Source organism: Apiotrichum porosum, assembly GCF_003942205.1.
Source record: "Apiotrichum porosum strain DSM 27194 chromosome Unknown scaffold_11, whole genome shotgun sequence".
Lineage (NCBI taxonomy): Eukaryota > Fungi > Basidiomycota > Tremellomycetes > Trichosporonales > Trichosporonaceae > Apiotrichum > Apiotrichum porosum.
Window position 1 is genome coordinate 382,449 of NW_021167118.1, and position 27,103 is coordinate 409,551.

The 27,103-nt window shown below is 60.8% G+C and overlaps 9 protein-coding genes across 9 annotated transcripts; 6 read left to right on the plus strand and 3 right to left on the minus strand.

Annotated features, from left to right (window-relative positions):
• Nucleotides 1-312: 312 nt before the first annotated feature.
• EHS24_001769 (uncharacterized protein) lies at nt 313-1,433 on the plus strand (the record flags this gene model as incomplete). The annotated part of the gene is made up of 6 exons (XM_028617532.1): nt 313-516; nt 559-633; nt 671-941; nt 1,029-1,037; nt 1,115-1,164; nt 1,218-1,433. The coding sequence occupies 6 exons, from the start codon at nt 313-315 to the stop codon at nt 1,431-1,433; spliced, it is 825 nt and encodes a 274-aa protein (XP_028473995.1).
• Nucleotides 1,434-3,098: 1,665 nt separating this feature from the next.
• Nucleotides 3,099-4,490, plus strand: EHS24_001770 (uncharacterized protein; the record flags this gene model as incomplete). The annotated part of the gene is made up of 4 exons (XM_028617533.1): nt 3,099-3,129; nt 3,243-3,312; nt 3,443-3,491; nt 3,624-4,490. 4 exons carry the CDS (start codon nt 3,099-3,101, stop codon nt 4,488-4,490), a joined length of 1,017 nt encoding a protein of 338 aa, XP_028473996.1.
• Nucleotides 4,491-6,492: 2,002 nt separating this feature from the next.
• On the plus strand, nt 6,493-11,636 carry EHS24_001771 (uncharacterized protein; the record flags this gene model as incomplete). Its single annotated transcript, XM_028617534.1, has 3 exons — nt 6,493-6,892; nt 6,934-8,829; nt 8,869-11,636. The coding sequence occupies 3 exons, from the start codon at nt 6,493-6,495 to the stop codon at nt 11,634-11,636; spliced, it is 5,064 nt and encodes a 1,687-aa protein (XP_028473997.1).
• A 67-nt stretch (nt 11,637-11,703) lies between these two features.
• Nucleotides 11,704-12,489, minus strand: EHS24_001772 (uncharacterized protein; the record flags this gene model as incomplete). Its single annotated transcript, XM_028617535.1, has 4 exons — nt 11,704-11,971; nt 12,025-12,258; nt 12,320-12,360; nt 12,406-12,489. 4 exons carry the CDS (start codon nt 12,487-12,489, stop codon nt 11,704-11,706), a joined length of 627 nt encoding a protein of 208 aa, XP_028473998.1.
• Nucleotides 12,490-12,687: 198 nt separating this feature from the next.
• On the plus strand, nt 12,688-13,942 carry EHS24_001773 (uncharacterized protein; the record flags this gene model as incomplete). Its single annotated transcript, XM_028617536.1, has 7 exons — nt 12,688-12,746; nt 12,802-12,878; nt 12,920-13,048; nt 13,088-13,405; nt 13,458-13,550; nt 13,590-13,759; nt 13,808-13,942. The coding sequence occupies 7 exons, from the start codon at nt 12,688-12,690 to the stop codon at nt 13,940-13,942; spliced, it is 981 nt and encodes a 326-aa protein (XP_028473999.1).
• Nucleotides 13,943-14,444: 502 nt separating this feature from the next.
• EHS24_001774 (uncharacterized protein) lies at nt 14,445-17,214 on the plus strand (the record flags this gene model as incomplete). Its single annotated transcript, XM_028617537.1, has 6 exons — nt 14,445-14,972; nt 15,029-15,189; nt 15,233-15,391; nt 15,432-16,492; nt 16,541-16,601; nt 16,653-17,214. The coding sequence occupies 6 exons, from the start codon at nt 14,445-14,447 to the stop codon at nt 17,212-17,214; spliced, it is 2,532 nt and encodes an 843-aa protein (XP_028474000.1).
• Nucleotides 17,215-17,942: 728 nt separating this feature from the next.
• EHS24_001775 (uncharacterized protein) lies at nt 17,943-19,391 on the minus strand (the record flags this gene model as incomplete). The annotated part of the gene is made up of 7 exons (XM_028617538.1): nt 17,943-18,184; nt 18,275-18,402; nt 18,426-18,602; nt 18,904-18,975; nt 19,047-19,119; nt 19,250-19,298; nt 19,359-19,391. 7 exons carry the CDS (start codon nt 19,389-19,391, stop codon nt 17,943-17,945), a joined length of 774 nt encoding a protein of 257 aa, XP_028474001.1.
• A 2,043-nt stretch (nt 19,392-21,434) lies between these two features.
• Nucleotides 21,435-23,989, plus strand: EHS24_001776 (uncharacterized protein; the record flags this gene model as incomplete). The annotated part of the gene is made up of 5 exons (XM_028617539.1): nt 21,435-21,582; nt 21,637-21,975; nt 22,023-22,853; nt 22,893-23,018; nt 23,079-23,989. The coding sequence occupies 5 exons, from the start codon at nt 21,435-21,437 to the stop codon at nt 23,987-23,989; spliced, it is 2,355 nt and encodes a 784-aa protein (XP_028474002.1).
• A 666-nt stretch (nt 23,990-24,655) lies between these two features.
• On the minus strand, nt 24,656-26,936 carry EHS24_001777 (uncharacterized protein; the record flags this gene model as incomplete). The annotated part of the gene is made up of 5 exons (XM_028617540.1): nt 24,656-25,192; nt 25,251-25,963; nt 26,012-26,236; nt 26,371-26,533; nt 26,628-26,936. 5 exons carry the CDS (start codon nt 26,934-26,936, stop codon nt 24,656-24,658), a joined length of 1,947 nt encoding a protein of 648 aa, XP_028474003.1.
• Between the last annotated feature and the right edge of the window lie 167 nt (nt 26,937-27,103).

Consider the following 27,103-nt stretch of genomic DNA (forward strand, 5'->3'; position numbering starts at 1 on the left):
ACGTGTGACTGTGAGAAGATTAAATGCCATTGTAGTGCACAGAGCTACATACATAGAGAGACTGAAGAGAAGAAAACACGAGCAAGGCTAGCCCCATCGCGCCCATCGGCCCCAGCCGCCGTGGAGCCATGGAGTGGAGCATGGGGCCACAACGATCGCCGCCCCAATGGACACATGGTCAAACACGGTTCTCTAAGCACCGCCCCAACTCCCACAGCCCAAAGATCCAAAGATCCAACACACACACACACACTTCTTTTCACTCTGCACTTCCCATCAACTCTCAGTCTTCGTTGCATCAATTTGACCGCCATGGACCCCCCGCCTCTACTTCCCCCGCCTCTGGAACCCCTTTTTCTTGCGTCTCAACCTACTACCGAAGCTGCAGTTGTTTGCCAGGCAGACACACTGGCTCCCCTTCCAGCTCCAATTGCAGTCTCAACCTCAGCCCCAACCTCTAACGAACTCCAAGAAGAGTTGGCTAGAGCCGAGGAAGAAGCCGAATCGTTCCTCCAGGTAAGTCCAACGACCACTTGCGTAGCCGGGCCTGACTGTAAGGACGGCAAAGTCTGCTGGGGCGAGATTGAGGCTGTGTGCACGGCGACGGGACAGATCCCTGCCTCCTTGAGGCTCGTGAGTATCGATGTGAACGAGCACAGCTAATAAAAAGAAGATGCACGATATTCTTGACCGTCGCACCAGGGCTGTTAGCATTGTCAAGCGTCTTAGGGAGAAGGTGGAAACCAGCTCATCGTTGTGCACGGAATGCACCAGTCCAACATCCACCGCAAGCCACTCCATCTCCGACGAGCCCTCTACAAGCGAGTCCGAACCCACAAGTGCATCTGCGGACCCCCCCGCGATGGACACTGCCCCTCAGCCTCCGATGACCATCGTCAGGTTAAGCGCTGCTGGAGGAAGCCCGTCGCGACCTCAAGGACGTACGTGAACTCCCTCAGACCCCAGACCCCCCCCCCCCCCCCCCCACCCCCCCCCGCCCCAGAAACTCACTTGCTAACAGTCATTAGGCGGTGGAGGTGGGTAACCACTCCTTATAACCCGAATACTAACTTTCAGGACATCCGCAACGCAAGCCTCTATTTCCTCTCGCCAGCCTTCGCGGGCGTGCCCCTGGATACCCCAGCTGTACAGCATAGACTGGAGGTGTGTGCATAATGTTTAGATGATGGACCGTGGATTTCACTGACCAGACACAGAGCGTGCGTCAGCGGCTCAGGGACGCCTCGGAGGCCAAAGCATTCCTTGAGAAGGTGAAAAGGGAGGCGGGAGAGAAGGAGGCGGAGGAAAAGGAGACATGCGAGAAGGAGACGGGCGACAAAGAGACGGTCAAGAAGGAGGTGAACAAGAACGAGGCGGAAGAGAACGAAGCGGCTCTCCTCCCCACCACCAAGGACTCCGAGTCAGTCAACTGAACAGGTCAAGAGCGAGGACGATCGTGATTTCAGGTCGCTCAATGCGCTCTGTTCTTCGGTGCACGGTGGCCCCCTCACAGTAGCCTTGTATTGTAAACTCGGATGTTATGGGTCGTAAAGGTGCGCTATTTGCACCACAGCCCACAAAGTGGTGCCAGTAAGACTCGCGGGCTCACACAGCCCTGGATGGTTGGACGTTATGGGAGGCAAACAGATATTGTACGAGATGACACAGAAGGCAAGCTTCCCGTTTAAAGACGAAGCTGAAGACACCGGATGGGAGACAGAGGATGCGGATGTGAAAGAGGTGTACTCACCCGTTTGCAGGTCAAAACAATGAAGGCGAGGGAAGGCAAGGAGTGGAGGCAAGGAGGGAAGGCAAAGAGGGATCGGCGGGACGGAGGCATTAGTGGGGGCGCAGGTTGGTGGCACTGCCACGCGTCGGGCGCCATTTGCACAAGCGCCTGACAAGTGTGAGGTATTCCTTGACGTTTGCGTCTGCTGGTGGCCTCACGTCACGTCTAGCCACTGCAAATGTGACGCAAACGATACGCCAAGATCTTGGGTCGAACCCCAGTTCGTTTCTGGCATGTTCCTAGATGCCATTTCTTATCGAATCCCGCCGGCTGAATTCCACGTACTTTGTCAAACCTGGCCCCCCCTATGCCCCCATGTTTGCGTGTCGGCCGTCACGCCGTCGCGATGGGATCGGGCCGGCCAAACAAGGCCAGGCAGGGGCTACGAGGCCAAGGGACGTATGCGAGAAGAAGGAAATGGGGCGAGCGAGTGCATGAGCACAGGGCGTGACCAGTCCGCCGGCAGGCCCCTGCCAGCACAGTCATGTGATTGGTCAGTCTGGTAAACTCAGGATCTCATTTCGAAGAGCCGCCGGCAGTGGTTGGTCATTGAAAAACGCCTCGTTGTCCCCACACCGCACTGCGAGTGGCTGACTGGGCCATGGAACGAGTCGAGAAAGGACCATCCCACCTGAGGAGAGGGTTGGTAAACGTGGTGAGGAGCGAATGAAAAGACCATCGTGGTCGGTGCCAGTGCCGAGCCTTTTCACGACACCCTGTGACTTGAACCGCCGGTTATCGACGTGGCTGGCGCCCCGCCCCTATACGACAATGGACCGGCGGCAGAGACCTTGCGGAGCATCATGGGGACGCTGCGGAGCCTGGTGTGTAGCATGTGGGTGACGTCGCCATTGTATACAGCTTGACGCACACTGTGTGCCACTGACGCTGTGGATCTGAACTGGGCGCTGTTTGTGGATGTTGACCGTGTATCTGACAAACCCATTGTCTGACAACCCCGGCAAGGCTCGGCGGCGGCGGGTTCAGGCGGGGGGCAAGTTGGTGCGGTCAAGCCATGACGTTGTTGGCTGGACACACACTGGCGGCTTGTCCGCGAAGTTGGTGGGGATTGCCTTGCAATTGCATATTCCCGAACTAGATGAGACCCTGAATGTGCGCCGCGCGCTCGAGCCCGAGGGGAGAGGGGGATTGGCGCGGGACCAATAGCCAAAGAGTTCTCACCCCCCCGCCGCGAATCACCCACGCACCCACCTACTCTTAAGCGTCCACACCGCTCCGTATCTCTCGTTTCTTCTCCATCTTCTCACTACACCTCATCCACTTCACCAAAACCTTCTACTCAAGCATCATGAGCATCCGTGTGGGAATTAACGGCTTTGGTGGGTGCATAGCCGCTGTCACTGCAGCTGCAAGTCTGGCTCTTCTGCTCGCGCAGCGAACCTGACTTTCCGCTTGCACTGCGAGCTCGTCATTCGGCAACGCTGACCAACAGGCCGCATTGGTCGTATCGTCCTCCGTAACGCCATTGAGCACGGTGACCTGGACGTCGTCGCCATCAACGAGTGAGTGGTTCTCTGTTGTATATGTAGTCCGGCCCTTGGCTACACAATGTCTGGGCTCGTCGGTCGGCAATGATGAGTGCCGTCCCGTATTTGGCCCATTCCCCCTCGTGTAACTAAACTAACTTTCCAGCCCCTTCATTGACCTCGACTACATGGTCTACATGTTCAAGTACGACTCGGTAAGTCTTCCCCTCTTCATCCAGCTTCTTGGCGCATTGTAGCTTGCCCCGCGTCTCCATGGGCGTCGGCAGGCATCTGGAGTGGCTTTCCATTCCCACTGCTCTGTTTGACCAATAGCTGACACGGAACAGACCCACGGCCGCTTCAAGGGCACCGTCGAGACCAAGGACGGCAAGCTCATCATCAACGGCAAGGCCATCACCGTTCACGGCGAGCGTGACCCCTCGGCTATTCCTTGGGGCCAGGACGGTGCCGACTACGTTGTCGAGTCCACCGGTGTCTTCACCACCATCGACAAGGCCGGTGCCCACCTCAAGGGTGGTGCCAAGAAGGTCATCATCTCGGCTCCCTCGGCCGACGCCCCCATGTTCGTCTGCGGTGTCAACCTTGACCAGTACAAGTCGGAGTACAAGGTCATCTCGAACGCCTCGTGCACCACCAACTGCCTTGCTCCCCTCGCCAAGGTTATCCACGACAACTTCGGCATTGTCGAGGGTCTCATGACCACCGTCCACGCCACCACCGCTACCCAGAAGACCGTCGACGGCCCCTCGGCCAAGGACTGGCGTGGTGGCCGTGGCGCTGCCGCCAACATCATCCCCTCGTCGACCGGTGCCGCCAAGGCTGTCGGCAAGGTCATCCCCTCGCTCAACGGCAAGCTTACCGGCATGTCGTTCCGTATCCCTACCGCCGACGTTTCGGTTGTTGACCTCGTCGCCCGCCTCGAGAAGGGTGCCTCGTACGACGAGATCAAGGCCTGCATCAAGAAGGCCTCGGAGTCGCCCGAGCTCAAGGGCATCCTCGGCTACACTGAGGACGACGTTGTCTCCACCGACTTCCTCGGCTCGACCGAGTCGTCGGTCTTCGACGCCAAGGCCGGTATCGCCCTCAACGCCAACTTCGTCAAGCTCATCTCGTGGTACGACAACGAGTACGGCTACTCGCGCCGCGTCTGCGACCTTATCGCCTACGCCGCCAAGGTTGACGGCTCCGCTTAACTTGCTGTAGCAAGTAGGCTGTAGTGGTAGTCCAGTTGCTTAGGAGTGCAACTGTCATAGGAAAATGAACATGCGAAGCTGTTATTAGATACAAACGTTCCGAAGGTGCTTTGTTGCTGTTTCATTCTCAATCACAGATGCCTGCAGCTCCATAGATCTGCAAATGGTTTACACATAGATCTGCGCATGGTTTACACAGGTCCACAGACGGCTCACACAGTCGTCTGCACACGTTTCTGGCCACACGCTACACAGTTGCCACGGTCTCACTCGCCCACGCTCCCAGCGTGCGCTCCACGATGGCTGCCACCATCCCTGTGCAACAAAGCCGGTAAGCGTCAAGCAAGCGCCGCCGGCGAGGAGCTTGCCGATGACAAAGGTGTCCCAGCACACCACCATTGTTGGTCCGCCGCCGGACGGGTCCGTCGGCCCTACCCCCGGTGGGCAGTGGTAGCATGCAACAGACGCCAGCGCGGACGGATGTCCGTCTGGTATGACCCGTCCTATTCAGTCCGGAAAGGCAAGACCGCATGCGGTGTGGCCGGTGGTGTTCATCTCGGGTAACGCGTGATCTAGTTAACAGGCAAGGCACATCTAGTAACCGGGTGGTGGCGGATGGTGGAGGGCGGGGTCGGCAGTTATCGGACGGTAATGTTACCCCGCACCGTCCTCAGTCAAGCCGGAGGGATCTCGCAGATCGTCGGCACTCGGGTGAACGCGGGGCATGCTTTGTGCTGCAACCCCCGTCCACGTCCATTGCTGGGCAGGCCGGTCCTGAGCGGGGTGACATGCCTCATGACGCGTCTGGCGCGTCAAGACCGCGAGCGCCAAGATGGAAGGCACGGAGGTGAGTCTGGCCCTTGCGATCAGTCCCAGAAATCCCAAAGTTGGCGGGGTGGCCGGGGTGGGCAAGGCTGCAATTTCCATGAAATTCGTCCAAAAACCTGTCCCTTCAGCCGCACCTCGTCACCCTGTACTGTCTACCAAGCTATCGAGCTACCAAGCTGCGAAGCAGCTCTTTGAACATCGGCCGCACTCCGAGTTCGACCCTCGTGGCTCACGGCACCTCATGCCGCCGCCACATGTGGCGTGTCTGGATGTTATTGTATTCCTCGCACAATAGCTCAAATCACATTTCCCGAAACCGTGCGCGGGCGAGCCCAGTGTGATAGAAAGTGTTGCCTGAGCAAATGATTACATGACGCCGGCGGCACATGGAGCATGGAGCCTGCTGCGGATAGCGAAGTCAGAGAAACGATTTTGAAACATTTTTCTGCCTTTCTTTACCGGGGTCGTAACTCTCCCCGGATCTCCCAGTGTCTGAGTGAGTCGACCTTAATGGACGAGTATCGCCTGTAGCCTCAACCCCCCATTGTACGGCTTGTATCGTTCACTGTGGACGGGGGTTAATTTCAGTATGTGGGTGCAGACGGCATGCTGGGAGCGATGGCTGCTTCAGTGTGTCTTTGCTGATCTGTGAAGGTTGCATGAGCACTGGTATTTCTCGCCGAAGGTCTATAGCGGGATTACTGCTCAAAACATAAAACGTCGCCATAGCTGCTTTGAGTTTGGTGTCTCTGACACTCAAATGACGGGTGGGTCAATTTGAACCTGCAGCACAGCGCGGTTCGCCGCGAGTGATGTCTGCCGGAAGCACTCGACCAAGTGTTTGAGACGCTCTACAATGGGCAACGAGATCGACATACGGCTGTGGCGTTTTGCTATAAGAAGCGACTCAAACCCGCCTATCCTCGTGTAACCTCCAAACGTCAATCTGTTAATCTGTCGATAGGTTCCCTTTAGTTTTCTGAAGCCTTGCACTAATCGAATTGGCATTCCTAAGGCGCTCAACTCGCACAAATTGCCCCGCGCGGTAGATGTAAACAAATCGCCGGACATACGCTGATGTCCGCGTTTAGCTCACTCTCTGATCCCATTGACGTCGCGCCCGTCGCGCAATCAACTCGTCTCCACACCACGCATTACCCCCCATCCCACAACCATGAATCCGGCTCTGAACGGCACAGCCGCTCAACGGCGGTATGGGCCAAGTGCATTTGATATCTGGACCAAGAACGACCAGGATGCTTGGCTCGATGGCATCCAGGCAAAAATCCACCGCCGGTTGTCAGGCGCCGAGGCGTCATGGTCACCCCAACGCTCCCCCTCGCCTCTTCGCGCCGTGACTCCCGAACTCCCACCACCGGAGGCTCAAGCTGAGGACACGTCGCTGCATTCTGTTTCCCCTGGTGCCTCTGCAGTTTCCGACGCCCAGGAGAACAGCCTGTTTGGGGAGAGCGACGAGGGCTTGGACCATGACGTCGATGGCCGCTACGAGGAGGGCTTCGACAGTCAAGCGGACGACGAGGGCGCCAACGGCTATGGGTATGACGATGGCTATGGTAGGTTGCAGGGAATGGCAGGCAGGAGCTTACAGTCCTAGTCGAGCAGGGTGAACACGTCGAGCTGCATCAACAACACATACCTGATCCGTTCGCGACCACCGCTCATGTCCCGGCCGCATCAGCGTCACCGGCCCTGCATCCTGGCCCCGACACCGCGACTCTAAACGCCGCTGCAACTCCAGAAGAAGATGACGACGATGACATTATCATGGTCGGATCGTCTTCTGAAGATGAAGGGTCCGGGCAAGAGGATGACGAGGGCGATGGGAGCGCCGACGATGGTCCCGAGAGCTCGGAGGAGGCTGAGGAACCTATCGAGGGTGACGACGGCGAAGAGTTCCCCTATCTCGCCCAAGCAGCTGCCCAAGCATCCTATATGCCTGTTCCCACTCGTGAGGAGGACTATGAGGAGGACGAATTGGATGACGATGATGGCGAAGGTTCAGACTCGTCATCGCGGGCACCACACCCTCTCGACCAGGCGAACCACCGCTTTGAGGACGACAACGAAGACAATCAAGCCGAGTACGATGAGGATGAGGAAGAGGAGGCCTCCCCACCTCCCCCACAACGCTGGCAACCATCCAACTCGAACGACGACGTAATCGTTCTGTCATCGGACGACGACGACGACGATGATGAAGAAGAAGAGGAAGAGTATGGGGACGACGCAAGCGGAGATGAGGGCGATGGCGGCTCGCAGCAGTCATACGACGATGAAGACGACGACGGAATAGATCTGGATCACCGCGACATGGATGACGAGCGGGATGAGCTCGAAGACAGTGCTGTGCCGACCGACCAACCGGCCGGCTTCAACATTCCCTATCACCCGACGGACGACTTGGGCCATTTCTATGTGCCATATTCTGGCGAACACCTCTCTCCCTACGGTGACGCCGCAGCGTCGCATCACTCTCCGGTCCCGCAGTCTACTGTGGCTTGGAACGAGTCACACCTCAGTCACAGTGCGCACTCGTTCGCCTCGTCCTCATTCGACACCACCCCGGTTCCATTCCACGACCCTTCCACTTCCTTCCAAGGTCCTTCGACCTCGTTCCCAGACCCTTCGCTCCAAGTGCCCTCCCTCGGCGACTCCTTCATGGACTTTTCCCAACCGATGGCCCCTGGCATGGTTGAGGCGGTTCTGAGCCAACTGCCACACCACGAAGCCAGCTTCCTGTTCAGCGACATCCCCATTGACCCAGCCCTCGACCACGATACGTTTCCGCTGGACCCGGCGCTCGCAGACAACTTTCACGCCGCTCTACCACCTCTTGCTCCGATACAGCCAGATGCATCGTCATCGTTCACGGTGCGGTCATCTTATGCCGCCTTTGTCGAGGATGAAGAGGACCCCGAGGCGCCACACGTTGTCATTTCCGAAACGACAATTGCCATGGAGGTGGAGAATGTACCGCAGCCTCCCGCGGAAGCTGAGATTGAGGAGCTCGACAACAGCCCTGAGGTTGAAGAGCCATCTGTCGAGGAGGAGCCCAAGGTTGAAGAGCCCCAGTCTGAACTCTCCCACCACATTCCGGAAATCGGCGAGCCCGAGATCGAAGAGGTCGAGGATGATGACGACATTGGAGAGCCAGAAATTGAAGAGCTCGACGACTCGAGTCGCACCGACAGCACTCCAGCCACTCCATCCGACGTGGCACGGCAACAAGCAGATGAGACCCCAGCCATCAGCCCCTCGCCTGCTCCATCCGATTCGACTAGACAAGCAGAGGACGAGGCCCCAGTCATCGGCTTCTCCCCTGGTCACGTTGCTACTCCTATCGGCGGTGACGAAGACTCGCCTATCGACGTCAGCGATGACGACTCTGCTGACGAGGACGGGGACGACGCTGAGGCTTCACCGGTGTCTGCCGACGCTCCGAGTGACTCATCCCCGGAGCAGACGCCGGACCTGCAGGTGTTTGATGGAGGTGAGTGGGATAACCCTCTCGCATGTTACTGACTATCAGACGACAATGTTGCAACTCCTCGAGCCGGGGACAAGACAGCCGCTGTCGTGCCGCCTTCAAGTGTCCCAGAAACTACTGAAGGGGCGCCTGACGTAGAGCTTCCGCTCTCGGCGCCTGTCCAGGAAGCTCCCCAGGCCCCACCAGCGACTGTCGACGACGAACCTCCTATTCTGGCGGATCACCTGCCCGACAGTGACGAGCCCATTGTTGTCGAGAGCGATTCTGAAGAGGACGAGGAACCCGCAACCGGCGATTCGAGCGAGGAGTCTGAGCCCATCGAGACTCGCGAGCCCAGCGAGGAGACAGAACCCATCGAGAGCCAAGGCTCGGTTGTCGCCGAGGACGATGACGAGCCGATGGTTGTGGACGACGATCAGCCATCGACACCACCTACCCCGTCTGAAGTCGACGAGCTCGCCACTCGGCCAGTTACCCCAGCTGACGTGCAAGACCGTGCCACTGCCCCTTCCGAGAGCTCGACAGAGCCTGAGGAGGAGGTGGAGGTGCAGCCAGACTCTGTTCCTCTGCTCTTGGATTCGGTAGACGAGCCAGAGGAGCCAAAGGAGCCAGAGGAGTCAGAGGAGCCTGAGGAGCCAGAGGAGCTCAAGGAGCCAGAGGAGCCAGAGGAGCCTGCCGAGGACCCCGCCGAACTCGACCAGCCACGGTCTCCTGTTCTGCACTCGGCAGAAGAACCTGAAGAGCCTGAGGAGCCTGTGGAGGTCGACGAGCTTCAGCCTCCGCCCGTCCTCCAGCTTGTCGAATCGGATGAAGAACCAGAGGAGCTCGAAGAGCCCGCCGCGGAAGCGAGCGAGACACAGGAGGCCCAGCAGTCACATTCTCGTGCCGTCCCTCTTCTCGTGGACGCGGGAGAGGCACCCGAGGAGCCCAAGGAACCACACTCCGTGCTCGCCTCACCGCAAGCCACCATCACCGATGACCACTCTGTGGTCGAGCCACCCGCCGTCGTGGTGGTGGAGGGTTCAGCTTCGCCAGAAGTGGACCACTCTGACGAGGACTTGGTCCTTGATGCGGATAGCTTGGCTCCACCTGTGGGCGATGGTTCTGCCGCCGAAGAGTCCACATCCGCAACTGAGGACGAAAGCATGGATGTCGACGAGCAGGAAGTCGACGAGCTCGACGACTCGAGGTTCCCTACACCTGGTCCTGTCGCTGTGCCCGAGTCTGCTCCAGAACCCGTGGCCGAAGACACCACACCGTCACCAGCGATATCTCCTGAGCCTGTCCCAGGACCTGCTCTCCCTGCCAAAGCTGCTGCTCCTGCTCCTGCTGCCGAGGCAGCCCCCATGGCCTGGAAGCACTTCCACGGAAAGGCCCGCCCTCCGCCCCCACCGGAGGTCCCTCGCGAGGCCCACCGCAGCGAGCCTGAGGTGACGCCAGTTGTTAAAGACGACCAGCCTCTGGATAAAGAAATCAGTCCGCCGGCGGACGCTGAGCAGCCTCAGTCCTCTGAGAGCTCTGGGAGCAACACACCAACACCGGTCGACACCAAGCCCGAGCCACCTGTTGAGTCACCTGTTGAGCCAACGGTTGAGCCACCGGTTGAGCACACCGACAACACCAAAGACCACCCCGTGGAGGATTTCGACAAGGAACCGCAGGCGGCTGAGCCAACCACCAAGCGTGCACCCCGCAAGTCGCGACTCAGCGTCCCTTCCGACATTTCACCTCCGACCACTCGCAGTCGTTGCCACCCGCGCAAGGTCCAAATCGACGACGGCGACCTCACTGCGATCGTCCTCGTGCCGCAGTGCTGCGTGCCAGGCCCCGACAAGCTTCGTGCCGAAGACGCCAAGGACCTCGGTGTCGGCACATTTGACGAGGCGTTTGAGGAAGGCCGCGCGCTCGCGTTCCACCTCACGCCCGTCATCTTCCAAAAGGCTTCCCGCCTCTTTGGCATTTCCGTGTTCAACGAAGAGGACATCTTTGTCCTCTCTGCCAGCGAGGGTGTCATTGAGGAGAGGCCGACGCGTGAACGCCGCCTGTCAACTAATCGCACGCCCGACCCAGACTGGCGGGAGGGTACTCCTCTCCGCGCCGGCTCGTCCCAGCCCTCGGGGCGCCGGCACCGCCGCGGATCGTCTATCGGCTCGTTTACCCTCGCCCGTACCCCCGACCCGGAGGGTACACCCATACACTCTGGCGTCGGATTTCTGTCCTCTCAGGGGTCCACTCGGCACCGTAAACGTGCTTCGACGGCCAGTATCGATGTGCCGCCTCTTGACCCGGCAACGCTCACGCCGTCACCTTCCAAGCGCCTCGTCACGTTCAAGGAGCCCGACACTGCGTCGATTCGCCGCTCGGCGCGCAAGTCTGCCGCCAGTCTTGAGCCGCCGTCCCCAGCTCCTTCTGCGCCAAAGTTGCCAAAGGCCTCTGGGTCGCCTGTCATTGCAACGAGGCGGGTGACACGCAGCATGGAAACAGCGCCAGACGGAGAGCCGATGGTTGAGGATGAGGCTGAACCTCCTGTTGACGAGGAGCCGCCCGAGGTCGCAGCGCCTCCAGCCCTCGGTACCCGTACCCGCAAACGCAAGCTCGAGCCGGAACCAGTGGTCAAGGAGGAGGACGAGGACGAGGAGACCGAAGGCGAGACCCCCGTGCGGGCGCGTTCGGGCAAGCGTCGTGCGGTGCCATCGTCATCGGCAGCCGGCAAGCCCGAAGCACAAGATGTCAAGCCGACTTCCGAGGACGAGGCCAAGGGCAGCAAGGGCTCGTGGTCATTAAGGGGATTCTTCGGGTGGAAGAAGTAAAGAGAAGCATGCTTTGCGCGTTTTTGTTTTTGCCATTATATTTGTGTACATACATAAAAATGTGTGCTTATGCCAAAAGTGTAACAACATCATCGCGACCAGAGACGGTGGCGATTTCCAAAGCTGTCTGGTCGTCTGGATCCAAGATTGTCTTGTCGGCGCCCTTTGATAACAACAATGCAACGGCGTCGGCGTGGCCCCGGTCGGCCGCGAGGTGCAGCGGTGTGAACCCAAACTCATCCTTGGAGTCCAGAAGACTGGGGTCGAGAAGCAAGATCGCCTTGAGATCGTTGACCGCGCCGTCGGACGCAGCGTCGTGCACGAGGCTGCTCTCACTGCATGTCGCTGTCAGTTCCGTGTACCGTCAAGAGGTAGCGACAGAACTCACCCGCCAGACACCTCCTCCTCGTGAGCCATGACGCTCATGGGCGGGCCAAGGCTGATACCTCCACCCGACTTGCCCTCGTCGCCCTCGTCCTCATCCCACCCGACGCTCTGGGCAATCTCGACGTATCGCGCCCGTGCGTCAGGCTCGCGGCCGGCGTACTCGGCAGCAACGCGTGTCCACGCGTCGTACTTGGCCTTGGCTTCGAACGCAAACATGCCCGGCCTGGGTGTCGTCCTTCATCAGGAGTTAGTATTGTATACTTCAGTGTGCCCTTGCGGCGACGGGGTTCACCCACGGGCCAGAACCAGAGTTGGCAAACTTGAACAGGCCGTACAGCTACGCGGTGAGTCTTGGAGCTCCGCGGAGGAGGGAGGGACGTACCTCGAGTTTTGTCTCGGTGGACAGCGACGCGGCTGCGGGAGTGGAGACGAGCCACTCGCTGGCCTGGGTAAAGTGCTCGGCCATGGTATGGTGCTGTTGCAGACAGAGAGATGGTTGTGGTCAAATCTCATGTACTGGTGGTGGTGGAGGTTGACGGAACCAAACGCGCCGAGTGTGGAGGTTGACGGTGTCATCATCACCATCGAGCATCCTCCTTGCTGTGTCGTTCACCCAGTCTCCCTCCCAGGATCCCAGGCGCGTACAGCGACAATGGAACCCGAAATGGCCACCTCGAGCGTCGTTGTCGCCGAAGGCGCCAACTCTGGCCTCGCCATCAACCTGTACGCCACGGTCTTTGACCTCTGTCCTCCCCTCTCTGCTGACAGCCCTCTGCAGTCACCCTCTGGCCATCCTGAACATTTCAGACCACTACACACGCTCCAAGCTCACGTCCATCGAGAAGGACCCTAAGCGTGAGTTGGTTTGGTGGCTGCCGATCTAACACCAACAACAGTCGTTGGCGTGCTCCTCGGCCAGCAGACAGGTCGCGAGGTGTCGATTGTCAACTCGTTCGAGCTCGTGTACTTTGACAACCACGATATCAAGCTGGACGAGGAATTCTTTACCACGCGTCGCGAGCAGTGTAAGTGGCCCGACACCAGACACTTCTGACACGTCCCAGTCTCGCAGGTCTTCCCCACGCAGAGCGTTGTGGGATGGTACTCGGTCGGCAGCACGCCCACTGCGCAGGACGTGGCCATCCATGCCCAGGTGGTCGCCAGCGACGCCGGCCCGGGCGTGTTCGTGCTCTTCAACCCCGACATTCCCGAGGACGCGCAGGCGCTCCCCTTTACGGTGTACGAGTCGGCGCTGACCGAGGGCGCCGACGGGGACGGCAAGTTTGTCCAGCTCGAGGTCGGCGTCGAGACGGGCGAGGCGGAGCGTATTGCCGTGGACGGTATCACCAAGGAGGTCGGCGGCGATGGCGACACGAGTGGCCGTGAGTTACAGCTAAGGCACCTATGGTCGTGTGAGCTGACCCACCGTGCCAGAGGTCGGCAGCTTGACCATGCAGCGTAACGCCATTGCCATGCTGTACAACCGTATCGTCGTGCTTGTCAAGTACATCTCGGGCGTTATTGATGGTGAGGTAGACAGACTGGTATATCTCTGACCTCTTGCAGGCACCGCTACTGTCGACCACGACATTCTGCGACAGATCGCGGCGCTCGTCGCGACTCTGCCAGTCATGGACGCCACCGAGTTCAAGGCCGAGCTGTCGACGGAATACAACGACGTGCAGCTCACCGACTACCTCACCACCCTGCTTCGTCAACTGGAGGCGTTCTCGGACGTATGTGCCGCTACCAGAAGGATCGCCTTCCCCAGCTGACATTCACAGTACACTGACAAGCACCTCGCCCTGCACCCTGCGCAGTCCGAGGAAGGACCTGGCCGCGGGTTCAAGCACTTTGGCGGCATCAAGTCTTCGATGGGCGGCGGTTCGGGCCGTCGCCAGCGCCGTCACCACAGGTGATTCATGGAGAGTGGCCTCCCGGGCGTGTACTGTATTCTAGTGTAGATAGAGAGACATATATGAGACAGAGAGAGACTGAGAGACATGCAGAAATGACCAAGTTAGGTCTAGGGCCTGGCCATACCCCGCCTGGCCATCCCTAACGATGCCCGGGCGCCGTCGAAGGTTCTGCCGCCGACCTGACGTCAGTCCCGTCAACAAACAACCGAGAGTCCGTTGCCGGCGTCGACACCTCAATTCTCGCATTCTCTACCTCACACGCATCTTCACACGCATCTTCACACGCATCACCACGCTTCAGGTCATGACCACGGCAGGACGCTTACTGGCGACACGGTCATCACTGAACCCCATTGTTCGGTCCATATCGCGTGGAACCTTGAGGCGATCATCAGCAACAACCCGGGCGGCTAGGTACCAGGGTTACCGGAACCACCACCATCTGGTCAACTATCTGTCTATCATCCCAACGACGCGCAATCTTCACACGTCCCCAACCACCATGACCACCACCATGGCCAGCGACGCTACCGGCGATGCGCCGAGGGTACTGACGGCGCCTCCCGAGCTCGATTTCCGCTGGGTGCATACGGGCTCCAAGCTGCTCGACCTGCCAATTGTTCCCATCCCAGCCAATGAGACGCAGCCGTACAAGCCCTTCTCTGCGGACGAGAACGCGCGCATCGAGGCGAGCTGGAACGCGATGCCAGATGACAAGCGGCAGCGTATCGTGGCGCACTGGGGCCTCGAGGATGGCGAGTGGGGGCAAAAGCTCAAGCCGGCGCCCAAGAAGAAGGACGTCAAGGACAAGGACAAGGCCAAGGCCAAGGGCGACTCCAAGACGGCCACCAAGGGCAAGGCCACGGTCGAGGCTGCTCTAGCGGGCCCAGACACGCCTGTGCTCGCATCCGACGCCGAGGCGCTGGATGCAGAGGCTGTGGACAAGAAGCAGCAGTACAGGAGCATCATCGAGCAGGCGCAGAGCGACCCGTCGCGCCTGGACACGGTTGCCGGTGTGCCCGTTGCGCAGGTGGGTGGCGAAACCCGCCAAAGACGCATCAGACTGATGGCTGATGGCAATGGCAGGACTCGCTCTTCGAGGTCGACCTGGACACGCTCTCGCTGCACCCGGTGTTCTGGCCGCAGACGGGCCCGCGCATCCCCGTCATGCGCGGGACGTGGTACATGGGCGCCGAGACGCGGCCGTGTACGTGGGACCTGGCGCGGGAGATTGAGAATGGATACCAGTGAGCTGATGTCATTGCGATGGAATGCAGCTGACGGAGACAGAGCGACCAAGCCGTGGCTGGACGAGTACCAGCACAAGCTGGCCGCAGCGGCCATCCTCGGCCCGTCGGCGGAAGAGACGCTCAAGTACCCGCTGCCAACCCGGTTCGGGCAGGGACTCGCAGTCATCTACGAGACGGAGAACCGGTGCCGCGTTGTTGCGTGAGTGTGAGGAGCGGGCTGTGTGCTGAAAGAACCCCAGGTCTGGAGCGTTCGATTACATGTCGCGATACGTGTATTCGTCGTTTGGCAGCAAGCCCAGTGGCACCTATGTGTACCGTGGATATGCCGCCGCGCAGGCCGGTAGCAAAGAGGCCAAGGCGTCGACCAAGTTGCTAGACACGGCGGCGCTCGAGGACAAGCAGGATGCAGACGACCCCGTCGAGGTGACGGCTGATACTGGAGCCAAGACGCCGAGCACGGGCGCCAGCACCACCCCCAAGGACGACAAGAAAAAGGGCAAGGTCAAGGTCGAGGGCGAGCTGTTGCCCGAGATCCTCCTGCGCGTCAAGAAGGAGTTTGACCTCAAGAAGCGGGCTCTGGAAGAGGCCAACGCACCTGTGACGCACACGCGCTTTGACGACGTGCCATGCACCGACCTCATCCTCGTCATCCACGGCATCGGACAAAACCTGGCCACACAGTACGAGTCGTTCAACTTTGTCTACAACAGCAACCAGCTGCGCCAGGGCATGCGCAAGCAGTCGCTCGACCCGGCGCTCGCGTCCATCATGCGCGACCGGCGCGCCCAGATCCTGCCTGTCCAGTGGCGCGCCAACCTGCACCTCGACACCGAGTCGCAAAATGAAAACGCAGAGTTTGAGCATGACAACATTTTCACCATTTCAGACGTCACCATCGGCAAGTCGATCCCGTACGTGCGCGAGGTCACCAACTCGGTCCTGCTCGACATCCCTCTGTTCATGTCCGACGAGAAAAAGCACATGACCCGCGCCGTCTGCGAGCAGGCCAACAAGCTGTACCGTCTGTGGATTGCGCGCAACCCCGACTTTGAGAAGCGCGGCGGCCGCGTGCACATTATCGGCCACTCGCTCGGCTCGGCGCTCGCCACTGAGATTCTGTCCAACCAGCCCACCTCCGTGCCGGCCTCGGTCGACATGCCCCGCCAGGTGATCGACGAAGCCAAGGACCGTTTCGTGTTCAACACGCACAACTGCTACCTCGCCGGCAGCCCGCTGGCCATCTTCCTCAAGCTGCGGCACAGCCACCTGCTCGCGCGCAGCGGGCGGGTGCGGACGATGAGTGCGTCCAAAACGAAGAAAAAGTGTGGCAGCAGCTAACAGACCGCAGAGTCGCCACGGGACGAGGCGCACCAGCATTCGGGCAAGTTTGGCTGCCTGGCCGTGGACTGGTGAGCTGATAAATTGTCATGTGAGACGGCAGCAGCTAACATGACACCCAGCCTGTACAACGTGTTCTACACCACCGACCCGGTCGCGTACGCGCTCAACCCCACCGTCGACGTCGCGGTCGCCAAGACCCGTCCGCCACTGGACATTCCCTCGGTCGCCAAATCCAGCTTCCCGTCTCTGCCCCCGCTTCCCGCTTTGCCCCAGATGCCGCAGATGCCGCAGATGCCCCAGATGCCCGATCTGGCGCAGTACCTGCCGTCGTACTTTGGCGGCAGCAGTGGAAGCAGCGGCAGCGGCGGCAAGGGCAAGCAGCTCAAGGACGCTGGCGGTGCCGATGCCGATGCCGACACCGGGATCGAGCTCACGGGCGGCGAGCCGGCCCAGCTGGCGGGAACGCGCGGCGAGCGGCGGTTCGCCGCGCTCAACCCGCGTGGGAGTATTGATTTCTCCCTGCCCACGTCTGCGGTCAACGACTACCTCGACATGGTGACCGCGCACGGAAACTACTGGACCGACGCCAACTTTGCCGCGTTCATCCTCGCCGAGACGTTTGCGTCGCCTGCAGACGCGGCGCGGACGAGTGTGGGTGTGGACAAGGGCAAGGGCAAGTAAGGGTGGGGACCAGGGGTAAGGTGGACGAGGTGGATGAGGTAGACGTAGATATGGACACAGAGAGACAGGGAGAGAGAAGCGGAGAGAGACACAGTGTGGCGAGATGCTTTGGACACATACATAGTCTTGGTAGTGCCACTAAATGATAGAACATGAATCGAGCTGTTTGGCGTACAGTACATTCCGTCCACGTAAAACCATGAGCTAGCCCAGCGGCCAGCTTCCACGCGTGTTCGGCCACCCCTCGATGCCCATGCTTACCGCCTCTAAGCTTGTTCTATTCTCGTAACATGCCCATAGGGCGATAAGGGTTCGCTAGACGTGCGCGACTGCGCATAGGAAACCCTGCCCAAGCCGATTCTGCGACGTTTGGTCGTGGAGATTACGGTTCCGGAGAATCTAGAGAACAAACAGACGACACGTCAAAGATCGATGGATGGATCAGTAGGAGAGGAGCGGGGTGCAAAAGTCGCGCGTCCGGTCAAGCTCGAGTCGCGACCTCGCGACGGCTTCTTCTTGCTCACACCCCCTGCGTCCTGTCCTCTTCAGTCCGATCGGTTCAGTCCATGTCTCGCCTGTACGCGTCCCCCGTGCAGTCCGCATAGACTACTTTCATCTGCTGTTAAAACTCCTCTCTCTCGCGACATTTCCCCGACCTCTCGTTTTTGTTTCGTCTGGGGCGGGTCAAGCCAGCCCTGGCCAGCTGGCCAGGAGGCCCCAGCTGCCATCTACCAGCGGCCCTCATCGCGGCGCTCCTCGTGGTGGTGACGGCCCTCGTGCTCGCGACGCTCCTCGCGGCGGCCCTCGTGCTCGTAGCCACCACGGCCCTCGTGCTCGTAACCGCCACGGCGCTCGCCCTCGTATCCGCCCTGCTGGCCGCCGTAGCCGCCTTGGGGGCCACCGAATCCGCCCTGGGGACCGCCGTAGCCGCCCTGCTGGCCACCATAGCCGCCCTGGGGACCGCCGTAGCCTGATGACCCGCCGTCAGCCGTGTTCCAAAGTGTCAAGCAAGAAACTCGGGCCAAAAGCTGAAGCCAAAAACAATGTTGAGGCCAGCTACACCTCGAGCTAAAGCTCTTGCCAGAGCTCCAGCCAGAGCTCTTGCCAAAGCTCTTGCCAAAGCTCCAGCCAAAGCTCCAGCCAAAGCTCCAGCCAAAGTTCCAGCCAAAGTTCCAGCCAAAGTTCCAGCTAGAGCTCTCGCTACTCGCTACTCACCGCCCTGCTGCTGGTAGCCACCACCGTAGCCGCCACCACCACCGCCGCCGTACTGCTGCTGCTGGTACTGCTGCTGGCCAAACTGCTGCGAGTTGGCGAGGGCCTGCTTGGCCTGCTCCTGCGCCTGGTGCTTGGCGCGCTGGGCGTCGACGGCGTCGAGGCCCTTGGTCTCGCTGGAGTGTGTCAGTGGGGTGTGTGTGGGGGGGAGGGGGGGTGTGGAGGGGTGTATATCACAATGGGAAGGCTGCGGCCTCTAGTGTACGCCAGAACGCCCCGCAACGACGTCACCGAGCCACACCGACGCCGACACCCCAATCCCGACGTGCCCGCCCGCTGCATGCCACACATGCACACATTCCAAGCCACGGCAAGTGGAAAGTGAGATCAATGGACAATGGTACAATGGAATTGGGGCCACAGCTCCAATTAGGTGCAGGGAGGAAGGAGTAAGGGAGGGGGGAGGGAGCCACTCACATGAGCTTGTCGACCTCGGCACCAGCAAAGGCGGCGATGAGGTCCTTGCCGAGCTCAAAGCTCTGGGGCTTGCTGTGAAGAAAGCGCGTGTCAGCGGACGGTGTTGTGCTTGCCATTGCTGTGGCTGTTCGCCTCCGACGTACCCGTTGGCCTCCTGGTGGTCCTGGTAGGCCTTCATGGCGGCAAACGACGCGGCACCGGCAATGAGCTCGTGGCCTGGGGACCGTGTCAGTGGATGCGAGCAGTGGGCACGGGGGGTGAAGGTAAGGTATGGTCCGGCTCGCGAGCGCTGGCCTGCTTTGGTTGCCTCGTTTGCCCACGTTTCTTTCTGCGTTTGACTACTCACTGAGCGAAGACTGGTGGGGAGCGTTCTGGACCTGCTGGTAGGCGTTGCGCTGGAGACGTAAGCGGTGAAAGCTGAGATAGATGGGTGGGTGTGGGGGGGAGCAGCTTACCTCGTCCTCGTCGTCGTGGCTGAACCAACCCATTGTGATGCGATTTGTTGGAAGGAGGGAGGTGAGGGGTTAAGAGGAAGAGAGATGTGGGGGGAGAACAAGTCACCACTTTTGCATCGGGACGCTTTAATGCTCAGCCCCGGATCGAGAGGCCCCCCCCCCTCTCCTCTCCCCAAGCCGTCGCGGTTCCAGCCAATCTGCACTGCCTCCTTTGTGCGCGCGTAATAAAACGCGCATTACAGTAATGCACGTTTGGACGCGCGCGGCCGGCCATATGAACTCCCCCCCACACGCCAAGCGAACCCGCCCAGTGCCCAAAACAGCACCCACCCGGCGCACGCCCAGAGCCCCCGCGCCCTGAGTCAGCCTGAGTTTGCAAGCTATAAACACACACCCGCCGGCCAAGGGCTCCCTCGTCATCTCGTCATCTCTGGTCTCTCTTCTGGCCAACGTGTGCGCGCCTGTGCACAATGCAAGTGATATAAGTGAGGCTACGGTGAATGCGATCGTGTAACAACCTGCTAGTGCACAGAGACCACTACATGCACTAACAGCCCATGAGTGTGCTCTGTGACCCTACCCTCTTGTGTGCTTCCCTATGACGTCGTTGCAATCGAAGGAATGGGCGGGCAGTCGCTTGGGCCCCCCCCTCCTGGGGCGTGGGCGTGGACGGGGGTATATTTGCAAGACAAGAGATCGACATGCTTGCCCTTGTTGCGTCCTTTGCATCCTTTGCGTCCTTTGCACCCCCCACCACCTCGAGACCACCCTCGCTCTTGTACTCTTTGTTGGGCGCTCTCTCTTGTGTCGTGCTGTTTGTGCGTCTGACGGGCTGGTGCGTATGTGCCCGTGTGAAAAAAATGATCCACTGATGACCCCCCACTGGCCACTGACCGCCCCGGGCCTCCTGCTTCTTTGTTTGATCGTCCTCAACGCCCTCGCACACTAATCTTCTCTTCTTTCTTCTTTGCAAACGCCGCCGCCGCCGACGGCCAGCAAAACCCCAGCAAACCCCAGCAACCGGGCCTCAACAGCGGGAAACAACCACGCAGGTGCTCTTCCTGGTATACACCCCGAGGGACAGTGCATAGCATACCCCCGTCGCCCCCTCCCCCCCTCAGCTGGGCAGGCTCCGTCCCGGCAGGGGTCTCTCTCTCTCTCTCTCTTATCCGTGCGGGCTCGTGCTTTGCCGGCGGCGGGGGGTCAACGGACGACTTGTCTGGTCCTTTAAGAGTCAAAGGAGGCCGATGACCCGCGGGGGGGCTTGGGAGGCTGTTGTTGTAAACTGGCATCTTCTCGGTGCTGTCATCAAACGACCCAGAAGTTTCGCGTGAGTGTGGATTGACTCGCAGCAGTGTGCACCGAGCGTGTCTTGTCGCATTCTCTGGACATGGTACTCGTGGTGGATCTGGGGCATTCACTCTCTCTCCCACTCTCTTCAGCTCTCTTTCGGACAGGTTGCCCACGGGCCAAAAGGATCGTCAGAGGATCAGAGGCTGGTCGTGTCGCACACACATGCTGCACGGGGTTAGTCCAGCACATCGTGCGGCATGGACCGATGGACACACACACACACACACACCCCGCGCGCGCGCGCGCACAGCGCCAAAAGGATGGCGAGAGCAGGAGAGACGATCGTCGCCGACCAGAAAGCACCAAGATACAAACACTGCCTGGCGGTTCTTCCTCCTCCTCCTCCTTCTTCTTCTTCACTCATCCACTCTCTCTCTCTCTCTCTCTCTCCCTCACTCCCTCACTCATCCTCTTCACCCGCTCCCCTCCTCTCTCTCTCTCTACCACCACCCTCACTCAATTCATCGCCCACACTGTCTGTCCACGGTTCGACTCTTCGACTCCTCAGCTCCCGCCTTCACTTCCTCCCTCCTTTCGTATCCTCCTCACCAGCCAGGCCAGCTCCTCACAGCCGCCCACTCACTCCCCCCTACACTGCCGCTGTCTTGACCACCCCCTCTGTCGCACCTTGCACCTTCCTCCCTGCATCCACCTCTCACACCAAGCATGCCAAGTCCCAACAAACATCGCCGTCATCGTCCACCCAGGCCCAACAATATGTTCATGGGTGACTCACCTCCCAAGAAGGTCCCCGGCAAGACGCCCCGGGCGGGTGAGATGAGCACCTCGTTACCCAGCCCGCCAAACCGTCTGGGCCCCAAGCGTCGGACGCGTCGTCGTGGTCGTCGGAGCGGAGCCGCATATGCCAAAGGTAGGTGTACCTAATGCTACCCCCGGTGGACCCTTTTGCTAAGCCCATCCGCAGCACGCGCCCGTGCCCGTGCGTCCGCCCAGCATGGCCCTTTGGACGCGAGTACCAACGCCGCCGACGCCGACCACCGTGGCAGCACGCAGGAGACCCCCTGGGGACTCCATGGAGCTGGTTCAGTCACCGATCGCCACCTCACCTCAACCGACCCCTCGTTGTGCTCCGAGCCTCCCTCAACCTCGTTTGGCTCCGACGACTGGCCGCAGCCATCCCACTTCGTGCCCCAGGGATCGTCACAGCGCCGTCAGCCCCAGCCCCATGCCGACAATATCACCCGGCACTTTGGAGACACGAGCACGCTTGCTACAGGCCGTGCGTGGGATGACCAAAAGAACGGTAAGTGGCAGCAGAGACACTGGGATTGTGGCACTGACACACACCAGCGGCACACACCTCGAATCTGTTCCCCAAGCTCCTCGGCCTCACCGACAGATGGTCGTCTACCCCGGCATCCATGCTCACGGACCCAGAGCCCCAGCGCCGCCGCCCTGCATACATTGGCGCCAACTTGCCAGTCCCCACTGCAGGCCTGCCAGAGACCAAGCCCTTCCCCCTCACTGCGCCCCAGTACTCCGAGGACCAACTTGCGCTGCCCACCCCATACAACGCCGACTATCCGCACCCCATCACGGTGTATGCCGGCCCAGGCGTCAACCCCGCCACCGTCGCCGCGTCAGAATACGCACCCATGCTGCACAGTCTTATGAAGACCAACCCCAAAGTCATGATGGGCACGATCCTCGCCGAGTGTGGCAAACCCGACGTCACCGCGCCAGCACTCACCCTCCAGCCAGGCAACAAGGACGGCTGCGGTATCCCAGAACGCTTCTGGCTGCGTCTGGCCACCTGGGCCGCGGTCAAGGTGCCCCTCGGCACGGTCGTGCCCACGGTGCCCGCAGCTCATGGTGTCGCTCCCCGTTTTGCGCCAAACCACGCGAGGCCGCTGCCGTCACCGGCCTTGTCGCTGTCGGGATCCACGCGCACGCCGCCGGCCACTCCCTTCGACCGCCTGCCCGACACGCCGGTCTCGCGTCAGCCCTCGCCGGCGCGCTTCGGACATGGGTATGGCCACGGGTATGCGCCTGGCAGGCTCACGCATTCGCGGTCCGAGTGGGACCTGCGCCAGCAGCCTCAGCCTCCTCGCCACCACCACCCAGGCAGCGACATGGCGATGCACGGGCGCTATGAGCTCCAGAATGGCGGACAGCGCAGAGGTGAGTTTCCCCAATGTTGTCGTGGCTCTAAACTCTCAGGATCCCTGCCAAACCTCTCTCGCCCACTGAACACCACCTTTCGTGGCCACCACCGCATGTCAGGTTCGTTCCCCGAGCCTCGTCAGGTAGCACCCCGTGAGCCGAGCAACTGGCGTGGTAACCAGCGTGAGTGCTCCGCTGGCCGCTGCACAGGGCATGTACAAAGCTGAAGCTGACCACATCCAGGCTCTGTCCCTGAACATGGCCATGCCGCCGGGCACGACCACGACCTCGTCGCCCCAAAGAACCCTCCCTTCGTCATCGACTCGCCGGGCCGTAACGCCCCCGCAGACGTGCTCACCGTCCACCCCTCGGCCCACCACCCTGTGCCACCCTCCTCGCGACCAGGCTCGCGCCGCCCCTCTGTGCCCTTCAACCTCCTCGCGCCAGTCGCAGAAGAGGAGCGCAGCATGGGCACGCGCACCGCGCAGTCGTTATCGTCGGACACGGGCACGGGCACGATTGAGCCCATCGGCGCGGAACGCGGCCGCTTCCGTCGTGAGCGCGAGCGCGAGCGCGAGCGCGACCATGCAAGTGCCAGTGGGTTCTCCGCTACCACCACCCCGCAACTCCCCGCGTCCTCGTTCCCTGCCATCCTCGACCTGTGCGACTTTGGCGATGGCGAGCCGGGCTGGTCGACCAGCCACAGCAGGCGCAGTTCCACCACGCCGCCGAGCACGCTCTCCCCGGCGTCCGCCCAGGCCACCACCACTGGCCACCACCATGCTTCCGCCAGTCCCAACGCCCGCACGGGATTCGAGCACCTGACAGACGCCGAGCTGTACGAGCTCGTCCGCGAGAACTTGGGCCGGTTCTCGGCCATGTCGACGGGCGGTGGCGGTGGGCGTGAGCATGGGCGTGAGGATAAGCGTGAGCAGGGTTATGCCCCGTCTTCCTCGCACTTCGCGCTGCCGTCAAACCTGTACGAGCACGAGCACGCTTTCGACGTGGACATGGGATGTTCCCCCGCCCGCACCAGTAAACCAACTTCAAGTTTCTCCCACCTCGGTCTCCTGCCCGCCACGCTCACGGCCGACTGGGGCGCGCAGCCCACCACCACCATTGACTTTTCGACCGGCAAGTCCATCTGGTCGTAGTCTCCCGACCATACCCACCAACTGTTTCAACACTGTGTCCCAGTGGCTCGCAGGGTCTCAAACGTGCTCCAACCGAGCCTCTTTGTCAAAAACTAAGAACCACACCTTTCGCAGCAGAGCATCGTTTCCGGAAATACCCCCACTCCCGCCACCGACAACCCACCCACCCCATTACCCGTTATTGTCGACCATGTTCCCTTCGTGTCAACACTTGCACCTGTCCACCACCACCACCGCACTTGTGCTCCCACATCTACTGTCCCGCTATGCGCCGTCATGTGACTCGGACTCGGCCCAAACCCCGAATCCCCAATACCGACGGCGCGAAACCTTGTTGCGCTGTACACATATCTCCCCTCTTTGGCGCTGCCACAAAAAAAAGTAAAATCGTTCTGCGTGTAAACAATCTTCTGCAATCTCCCGCCGCTCCTCCCTTGTATCCCACCCCACACCTCCGTCCCATCCCACTTCATCCCCCACTTGCAATCCACTCCACGGCCGGACCCGTTTTGTACCTATACATCCTGGCCAGCCTGTATGCAAAGCATCAACCATGCATAGGATCCGCAGATGACAAAAGAATGGGACAATACAAAAAACATGACAAAACCCGTGTCCTCGGTCTCTCGGCCTCTCTCTCGTCGTAAAAAAGCACACACACACACGTTACGAGCCGTTGGCCCCGCCGCCATTCACCGTCTTGCCCGCGCCCGCACCACCACCACCACCACCGCCACCACCGCCCGCACCGCCCGCACCCCCGCCGGCGCCATTGGCCGCCAACAGCTTACTCATCGGCTGGCCGTACGCGAGGCTCCGACGCACATAGAAGAGCATGTAGGCCTTTTGCCGGAGCGCGTTCCCCAGCGTCGTGGGCGTGACCTTGTCGTCGTCGCAGTGCCACCACTCGTCGCCGTCGCGCACGTCCGCCCAGTAGTGCCCGTTGTCGAGTTTGCCCTCGTGCGTGACCACGGCAAACAGGTCGTACATGTACAGACTGGACGGGAGGGTGTCTTCGTTGGTGGGCGACGCGGTGGTGGTGGTGTCGGGCGACGCGCGCGACGGCGGCGCGTTCGAGCCCGCGACGCTGGGCGCCTTGGATGCCGGCCCCGCACTGGGCTCGACGTACGGTTTCATGTTGAGGTGGGAGGGGAACTTGACGGGTGTCTCGACCTTGGACGACGTCGAGTTGTGCGCAAAGCGCTGTGGAAGGGTTAGTACGTGCCACCTGTCTCCTTCCGTCACCCTCCACGCCACCCACCTTGAGCTGGAACGCCAGGACCGGCGGCAGCTTTTTGATGCTCATCTTCCTCGTGGCGACGTTGCCCTTGCCGCCGCCACAGCTGCCGCACTCGTACCCCTTTGACCCGTGGTCGAGGCGCTCCTCGGCGCAGAAGCGGCGCAGCAGCGTCGCGAGCGTGATGGGCGCGCCGTCCACGGGCGGGAAGTCGAGCTGGATGTCGAGCGTCGGGTCGACGGTGGTGTTTGACGCCCCGCACTTTGTGCACGTCACGGCCGAGACGAGCGACCCGGAAAACGTCTGGTGCGCAATACAGTTGCAGCTCGACAGCTGGCCCTTTGCGTGCTGGTGGATCTGTTCCAGGGCCGCGAGGAAGAACGCGTGCGCGTCCTGCTGCCCGTGGCCCTCGAGTTCCGACGACGCGTGCCACATGGCATACAGCATCGTAATGGGCCCAAAGGGTGTGGTGTCGTCGGAATAAAACTCGTCAAACGCCCGGTCCATCTCGCAGCACATGCAGCCGCGCTCGCGGTCGCCGGGCGTGCCGGCCGGCGTGCCGGCCGGAGTCTCGCCGAGCGACGGCTTGCCAACAGCCAGACCGCGCGCACCGGGGCACACGTGCCGGTTGTGCTTATCCGACAAAAAGTACGCCTTGAGCAACGGGTTGTGCACCAGCGCCTGTAGGATGGCGCTGAGGAAACACGTCTGAGAGAGGTTGAGAAGCGGGCGGAGGCCTAACAAGTCAGCATTATACACGCAGCAGATCATGCTGTTCCACTCACCGCGGCATGCAGACTTGACCATGTCCACTGCGGGCTCGCCGTCCCATGGCCGCCAGTGCCCACGGCCGCGGCCCCGGCCACCGCCGAGCAGGCTGCCCTCGCGGCTCTGGTCGTATTCCTCCTCGATGCGGATACACGTGGTGCGGAACAGCGCCTCGAACGAGTCGGGATAGATACAGTCGTCGCATTCAGAGCAGAAGATGGCTCCCGTGGTGGGGTCGACGGCTGTGGACTCGTGTCAGTGGAGGGGAAAGACTTTCGCCGCGGCGGCGGCGCGGGGTAAACTGGTGTTCGGCCACCACCGAGATGCGCATGGCATATGGCCACCACCACCCTCGCCCCACCGTCGGTCTACTCACCAAACTCGCAGCGAGTGGAATCGGCAAAGTGGCTCAAGAGGCAGTCACGCGCCTGCGAGCTCGAGCTGGCACTGAACGGTGGACAGCCGATAAAGTCACACGTCAGGCATGCCCAGGGGCGCGCGAGCGATGCTGAACAAGAGTGGCATGCAGGTGGAGCAGTCTGGAACAGCGTCAGTCAACAGTCCTTCGTCACCCTGTCCCCGCTTTGTTAATTTGCGTTTGCGTCGGGCTGTGTGACAAGAGATCTGTCCCACCGCAGGAGCATATTCGGAAGCTAAGCCAATGCCGGTGTTGGGCTGACCACCACCAGCACCGCTGGGCCGCCGCCACCTCGGTAAAAGCCCATGGTGGTGCACTGCACTCACTTTACGCCGCTTGATGCCCTGGTCCATCGCCCCCCATTGTACCACGCTGGTATACCGTTTCTCCAGCGCACGGCTGCCCGAGCTCGCTGTCTCGCCCGGCTCGGTCTTGACCCCCGATGGAGTCCGGCGCCGCTCGACGAGCTGCCGCAGGTGACTGCACATGGACGAGTCGGTGTCCACCGATGGGAGCTGGGCCATGGCCGACAATTTGTACAGGGTGCCGACGGATGTGGGAAGTGTCGTCCGCTCTACGACGATGGAGCGAGGGAGAGGAGGTGTGATGGAGTTGAGTGGTGTTTGATGACTGCACAAGGACAATGGAGAGAGGCAGACGACAGCGATTGAACACCGGCTTTGTCTCCTCG